General features: G+C 44.8%; 1 protein-coding gene across 3 annotated transcripts in view; it reads left to right on the top strand.

Moving 5' to 3' along the window:
- Positions 1–6,272: 6,272 nt before the first annotated feature.
- GDA (guanine deaminase) overlaps positions 6,273–8,055 on the top strand; it is a 121,742-nt gene continuing 119,959 nt past the window's right edge. For 2 of the 3 annotated variants that reach the window (XM_011947035.1, XM_011947036.1), the window contains exon 1: positions 6,281–6,604. In XM_011947035.1, the coding sequence (XP_011802425.1) occupies positions 6,482–6,604 (123 nt within the window). In that variant the 5' untranslated portion in view covers positions 6,281–6,481. Of the gene's footprint in view, positions 6,605–8,055 lie in introns of all 3 variants that reach the window. The other variant, XM_011947037.1, reaches the window with a different exon arrangement.

Here is an 8,055-nt window from a genome sequence, read left to right as displayed (position 1 = left end):
CATCTTGCAGATGAAGAAACCAAAGCCCAAAGTAGAATGACTTTGCCAAGATATCATTGGCTTGTGACTGAGCTGGAATAGGAACTTATAGATATTGATTGTATGTATTGCTTACTTTGATAGTAAAAGTGGAATACCTTTTTCATTTAATTAATTGATTAATTAATTAATTAATTTTCTTTTTTTGAGATGGAGTTTCGCTCTTATTGCCCAGGCTGGAGTGTAATGGCACGATCTTGGCTCACCACAACCTCCGCCTCCTGGGTTCAAGCGATTCTCCTGCCTCAGCCTTCCCGAGTAGCTGGGATTACAGGCATGTGCCACCACTCCTGGCTAATTTTGTATTTTTAGTAGAGAGGGAGTTTCTCCATGTTGATCAGGCTGGTCTTGAACTCCCGACCTCAGATGACCCACCTGCCTCGGCCTCCCAAAGTGCTGGGATTACAGACATGAGCCATCGCTCCCGGCCCAAGAATATTTGCTTTGAGCCTGCTGTCATGGTAGGAAGCTGGAATCAGCTAAATTTTACTAACGTGCTACCTGATTCGAGGGATCAGCAGTATGAGTAGGTGATGGAAACCGCTGCCTACATGCTACTTAAAACCTTCCAGCCAGAAAAATATCTCCCTGCACCTGTCTGGCATAAAACCAAAGTCAAGTTGCAACTCATTCCTCTCATTCTGTTTTCCCTTTTTCTATAAAATTCAGGTGAAATGTATGCATTTCTTCAAACTTAATTGCTATTCTAAGAAGTAGAGGTAGCTTTCCTCTTCCCTACTTTTCTCATCTGCAAACTTCTAGGCTACTATCTTTTGTCTTTTCTATATTTGAACGTTTCTAAGTAAACCACAAGGGTGCTAATGGTGATAATATATCTGGATAGTGAGATAGGGTATTTTAAAATGTTCAAATCTTAAAAAATAAACATATGCCTATTTTTTCAAGAGTAATATAGTAGCTATTTAAAAATAATAGACTTCTGGCCAGACGCAGTGGCTCATGTCTGTAATCCCAGCACTTTGAGAGGCTGAGGAGGATGGGTCACTTGAGGCCAGGAGTTCGAGACCAGCCTGGTTACAATGGTGAAACCCCATCTCTACTAAAAATACAAACATTACCCGGGTGTGGTGGCAGGCACCTGCAGTCTCAGCTACTGGGGAGGCTGAAGCAGAAGAATCACTTGAGCCTGCGAGGCGGAGGTTGCAGTGTGCCAAGATGGTGCCAGTGCACTCCAGCCTGGGCAACAGAGTGAGACTCTGCCTCAGAATACTAATAATAGTAACAATAGACTTCTTTAAAACAAGTAATGTTAACTAGTACACTAGAGCATTGTTATCAATGTGTCACTTCAGCATCAATCATTAAGTGCCTTTTATTATATTCGTATCACTTAAGATTTGACATGTAGTATATATAATAATACGACATTCACTAATTATGCTAGGGAAATGTTACAGTAATACTATGAAAGCTATTAATTCCTACTCCTAGAGGTGGCAGAGAGAAAATATATTAGTGTAAATTCCTTATGGGTAAGACAATATCTGTTTCATACAGTCATACCCACAGTGCTTAGCATGGTGCCTATCATAATATAGATGTCCAATAAATATTTGTTAAGTGAACAAACTGTTAAAGAATATTTATAGGGACTAGCACTATATCCTCATAAAAATTAACAAAATATGGATTGAGCCATCTCTCTATTGTCAGTAAACAAAGGTGGGATACTCACAGGCATAACTACACTATACAGATAAAGTAGTTTGGGGGGGCCAAGGGTGCTGTTTCTATGGATAGGCAAACCCGGGTTCTCATCTAAGAACTGGAAAATGGAGATCATTATGATTTGCTATCCATTAAGGCTTCCTACTCAGAAGAACATACAGTTTTAAAAGGAGTGCATTTATCCCATCTCAAATTTTTGGTGTATCTTTTTTTTTTTTTTTCTCTAAAGCATAACGAGCTTGTCAGAGTTTCCATGGTGAACACAGGGCACCATGGAAACTGATAGATTTAGCTACACGAAAAGAATAAATAAAATAGGCAGGCATTTATTTCACTGTACAATGACAACTTCTCTCCTAGATAAGAGAGGAAAAGTGGCTTCTCATTTAAACTGCTTCCCTGCACTCTGTACCTCGTGAAAACCTGAGTCATTCTCGCTGGCCCATTCTACTGACCTACGCTGGTTGGATTCTTGTTTTTCTCAAGGTCCATTATTCCCTTTAGTTTTACTGCAGGCTAGATCTGAGTGTCACCAAGCAACTGTTGGAAAACCATGTACAATGTGAAAGTTGTAGATGACAGCCCACAGTGCAGTGGCCAAGTGAGTCATGGCAAAACTGAATGAACCATTCCCGGCAGTTTACTGTGATGAGACAATGTGTGAGAACAACTGGACTCAAGATCCAAGTCCATCCTATACTAACTGCACAGGCAAGCCAACCTCCATGAACCCGTTTCCCCATCTGTGGAATGGTTAAAATACATCCTCTTCCTATTTTATAGGGTTGTTGAGAGGCTCAAAATTAGATAGTAGAGGAGAAAGCCTTTTCAGTCAGGTTCTATTTAGCAAGAAGGACTGACTGACAAAGCTACAGGTATAATCACATTCACAAGACAACCAAAATGTCAAAGCTAATCATGCTATGGTCTAGGTTTTCGCCTCAGGCAATTAGAGGGTTAGAACCCGCTGATCCCACCCCAGTAGTTGGGGAGTTTGGGGATTACTTGGCTCCGTTTGAAATAGAGAAAATTGAGATTGTAAGAAATGAAGCTTTTAAATTTTTCTGTATGTTTGAACATTCTCATAAAATGTTGGAAAACTAAATAAATGAAATAAAACTCATCCTTAAGTTCTAGTCCCAGTGAATTCTTCACCGTTAGCACACAACCACTATAGCCTCTTAATTTTTATCGTTAAAATATAGGCAGTAGAGCCATCTCCTGCAATTCAATATTCATATAAATCTATGGAGCACCTCCTAGTGACCAGGGACTGTGTTAAGGGGATACACAGAAAGAGGACATGGTCCTTCAGAAAAACACAATCTTCTTTGGGGTATAGATGAGTAATGGAACAATTACAGCACCCCCACAAACTCAGGGGAGGAAGACTTAACACTCTAGAGCAGAAATGTAAAGATATCCTGGATAAAGGTGAGGGGGGTGGGGGGAGTGGGTGGGACAATGAGGCAGACATGGTATGAGGTGGTAAAAGGGCACCACAGGCAGAGAGAAGAGTGTGAGCAAAGCGGATTCAGAGCATATGGGAGAGTGGAGGTAGCCAAACCTGAAGAAGCAGCCAGGGAATATTCCATGCCAAGGCGGGGTTCTTTTTTTCTGAAGGAAGCGATATATGGGGGTGGAGCACTAATGGTTCTTGGGCTGTGTTTTGAAGGTGAATATGAAAGCTCTGTATTCCCTTTTTCCTCCAAACCTCTGTAGCCAGGATAATATTCCCCTGGGGATACCAGAATGGGAGTCAAAATTGCAGGAGGACCAGCAATTTAAAGGAGTTGACAAGTCCGAGAGTGGACTGTTGCCCAGGCTGGAGTACAGTGGTGCAATCTTGGCTCACTGCAACCTCTGCCTCCCGGGTTCAAGCGATTCTCCTGCTTCAGTCTCCCTAGTAGCTGGAACTACAGGTGTGTGCCACCACACCTGGCTAATTTTTTATATTTTTGGTAGAGACAGGGTTTCACCATGTTGGCTAGGCTGGTCTCGAACTCCTGACTTCAAGTGATCCACCCGCCTTGGCCTTCCAAAGTGCTGGGATTACAGGCATGAGCCACCGTGCCTGGCTGGGAAGCCAAGACTTCTGACGCGTGGTTGAGCCATGCTGCCTGGCAGTATAGCACCCAGGGCTTCTGGATCCTGGGTACTGACAACTCGACTGGGAATGGAAGCGGAACTATGCATTGCTCAAAAGAACTAAAATTTACCTGAGGAGCACTAATGTCATGTCACCTGGAGGTTCATGGCCAATCCTTCTGTTTAAGACGATTAATTTTTTAAAAGCATCATAATGATTACTCATCCTATAAACCACATAGTAACAACATTAAAAAACATCAAAACAAAATTCTCTACTTAGCAATTCCATTATCTCAACAGAATAACATGGTTTGATGTACCTTTTCAATTCTGGCCAATATGCTTATAGCTGTTCACGATTTTAATCATAGTATAGAAGCTTTTTTTTTTTTGAGACGGAGTCTTACTCTGTCACCAGACTGGAATGATGCAGTGGCGCAATCCCGGCTCACTGCAACATCCGTGTCCGGGGTTCAAGCAATTATCCTGCCTCAGCCTCCTGAGAAGATGGGACCACAGGCACGTACCACCACATCCAACCAATTTTTATATTTTTAGTAGAGATGGGGTTTCACCATGTTGGCCAGGATAGTCTCAATCTCGACTTCGTGATCTGCCCACCTCGGCCTCCCAAAGTGTTGGGATTACAGGCGTCAGCCACCACGCTGGGCCAGAAGCCATTTCTGAAAGCTTAACATTGTGGCTCTATACTCCCCTATTGTTTTTAATAACTGTAAAATATCAAGTAGATATATTCTAGTTCATAAAACTAGTCTCTTTTTTTGACATTTAGGTTTTCATTTAAAAAAATTATTAACTGTATCTGTTTTAGGAAAGCAGTACATCTGTCAGAAACATCTCATTGAATCCTGTCTCAAAAGTGACCATTTTCTTCACCTTTCTGTCCGAGGTTTTTGTGTATATAAAGTCAAGGGAATGTTTTCAGTGTGCTGGCTGTTGGTACTGCCAGGAGGGAGTGTGGTCAGCAGAATCAGGAGAAAGTGACAAGGAGCAGGGACAAGTGTAATGACCTCAGCTGTAGAGATTCCTAATTCTGAGTCCCTGGTAGGGTGACCAACCATCTGTGTGCATGGTTTTCCTGAATGACCTGACTTTCAGTGCTAAAACCAGGAAAGTGCCTGGTAAACCCAGATGAGTTGGTCACCCTAGACATTGGTTATGGGGAAGCTGAAGGAACTGACAAGGGAATGAATCATTTTTGTAAGCCGGTTCTGTGTCATAAAAGCAGCAATTCAGAGAAAAACTGCTCACACACTACAGTGAAACCCTCACCCTTTATGTAGGTGTCAAAATAGTTATTTGTCTCAGGCTATGGCTCTGCTCACAGAAAAACCATCCATTATTCAATAAACATGTATGGAACACTGGCATTGTTCTAGGCATAAGACACGTCCCCTGCTCCTGTGGTGCTTCTGTTACTGCTGTGTGTGTGTACACTGGGGAGAGGGAAACAGGAGTAAACTAAAAAACACAAAATAAATAAGGATGGATACAATAAATGCAATGGCAGAAACAAGATGGATTAGTGGAGTAGAAACTGCTGGGAGTCCGGTGCCACTAGCTTGGTGGTCAGGAAGGGTGACTCCAAAGAGCCTGACATTTGAGACAAATCAGTGGTGAAAAGAGCCGCCAAGTGAAGAGCCACAAGAGGCATTACGGGCAGAAGGAAGAGCACGTTAGAGGGCCCTGAATGGAAGCCAGCTGGGCTTCATGGAGGAACTTAGTGAAGGACCCTGTGGTCATTGTTTAGGGTGGGAACGCTGACCCTAGTTATGACCCAGTCCAAGCTCCATTTTCGCAAGAGGGGATGATAAGGACACCGAGTCCCACGTGTCTTGTCCACAGTCTCTTGATTCCCAATTCAGCACCCGAGCCCACGCTACAATTGCTGCCTATTTGACTTAAGAACTTAATTTTCTCCCCTGGTACAAATGGAAGTAAATAAAACAGATTCATTTTACACGAGAAAAATTGGTATTGGAATTGTTTGCGGACAAACACAAGAACCAAAAACATTAGCCTCAAGGTGAAGAGAGGAACCTTGGGGTCCACAATCACACCCAGTTCCCCAGAGAGGTTTTGTAAGACATGCTTCCAGAACCTTCCAGGTGAGGACCAATACGAATTCTGCAGTCCACAGAAACTGAAAATGAAACTGGTCATAAGGTAGGCAGCCCCAGCTGACCTTTCACCTGTCCCTGAACTAATGCAAGTTCAGGACCTGAGTGCTACAGGTTGAAGAAGTAAGTGATCCGAAGAGTTGAAGGGTCAGAGCAGCCAGGCTGACACAACTCATTGAAAGTGGAGGAAGCGGATCTTGTGAGCCTCAGCTGTGGTTGATCTTGATAACTCAAAGAGTTAACACATCCAAAACTAACGCAAGGGTGGGGAGAAAGACCACACCCCACGGGAGCGCGGAGCCAACTCGCGGGAGAAAAATCCTATTGGCATTGAGGAGGTAGGGAGCCAGCCCCTGGGCGCGGCCTGCAGGGTACCGGCAACCGCCCGGGGAAGCGGGGGCAGGACAAGGCCGGAGCCGGTGTTCGCCAGGCAGCCGCCCGCAGCTGCAGAGAGCCCCGCTGCGCCTCCGCCGCGTGCGCCCTCCTCGCCCCGCAGACCCGCGCTGCGCTCCGCCGCTGACATGTGTGCCGCCCAGATGCCGCCCCTGGCTCACATCTTCCGAGGGACCTTCGTCCACTCCACCTGGACCTGCCCCATGGAGGTGCTGCGGGATCACCTCCTCGGCGTGAGCGACAGCGGCAAAGTAAGCAGGCGCGGGTTCGAGCGCACTCCGACGGGCGGGAGGACAGGTGCAAGGAATCTGGCGCGGTGCTCCGCGTAGCCCGGGGGTCGCTCGGTGCGCAGGGAGCGCCGCGGCTCCGGAGTTGAACTTGAGTCTTTGGCTCTTGGACAACGCAGAGAGAACCCTGGCGCTAGGCTCGTGGGCTGGCTGGGGAGTTCCCAGAAGCCAGGAGCAGTGGCGTGCTAACGCCACAACTGGCTCGACAGCAGTCCGGGCTGCGGTAGAGCCGGGAGCAAGGATGTCACACCCCGCTCCCCCGCCCCCCCGTCCCCCGTTCCAATCCTAAAATACCGGCAATAATCTTCAATCTTGCTTCAGTCATCTTTGTTTTCAACACCTAGGACTGTGCCTGGCGCAGGAGGCTCTCCATAAATGTGGTTGAATTTATTGTGAAAGAAATAAGAGGAGGGGTCATTTGATCGATGTTGTTTAGCGTGTCCAGAACATAGAACAAATAGAACTGATTTCATTCACCCTATCATTCAACAGAGATAATATACTAACGATGCAGGCTCCACAACTTGTTAATACTAGACGGGATAGTCCGAAATAAATAATTCATCCATCTCTTTTCCTTTCTCTCTTTCTCTCTCTCTTATACACACACGCGTACACACACACACACACTCCATAGCCATTTGCATCAAAGCAAGCAGTTCCATTTTAACGTTCAAAATGTCTTCTTTGAGTGTATCTTTTACACTTCCTTTTCCAAAATCAGGATTTCTACAAATGACACGGGTAACTTGATGTCTAATATTTACTGTTCCATACACACATGTAGTGACTGTATCAGCCATGGCTTGGCAAGTTTGATAAGTGAAGCCATTCCATTTTTAGAAGAAAAAATGATAAAATAAATATGGAGATGGGATTTTTTGAGCTGTTTTCCAACTACCAGTTTGGTTAGCAAAAGTACACATACTTGTGATTTGTCAAGTTGAAGATACTATTCTTGACTAAGATGCCACTGAGTCGGTGACAGTTTTGAATCGTGACTCTTACATTTGGGGGTAACTAAACACTGTTTTTTCATGGTGCTTTAAAAAATACTTTTTCTATGCATGGTCAGGGAGCCTGCTGTTGTGTTTCCAAGGTGATAAAACTCAGAGCTCTCCCAAATGGGGAGATTCTGGTAAACCCTGAGACTGATGAACCCATGCTTGGGGACTTGGTCCTCAAGTTTCAGGGAACTCAGGTTTGGGGCAAGTCCCAGGAAGCAAAGGAACGGATATTGCTAAACTGGTGTAAGATTAGAGGTGTTAGTTTAATCACAAGAAGCTATTCAACTCTTAGGTTTCTTTTTTAAAAATTAATTTCCCGGCCGGGCGCGGTGGCTCAAGCCTGTAATCCCAGCACTTTGGGAGGCCGAGACGGGCGGATCACGAGGTCAGGAGATCGAGACCATCCTG

This window comes from Colobus angolensis, unplaced genomic scaffold (genome assembly GCF_000951035.1).
Source record: "Colobus angolensis palliatus isolate OR3802 unplaced genomic scaffold, Cang.pa_1.0 Scaffold257, whole genome shotgun sequence".
NCBI classification, from domain to species: domain Eukaryota; kingdom Metazoa; phylum Chordata; class Mammalia; order Primates; family Cercopithecidae; genus Colobus; species Colobus angolensis.
This window is presented reverse-complemented; position numbering and strand designations above follow the sequence as displayed.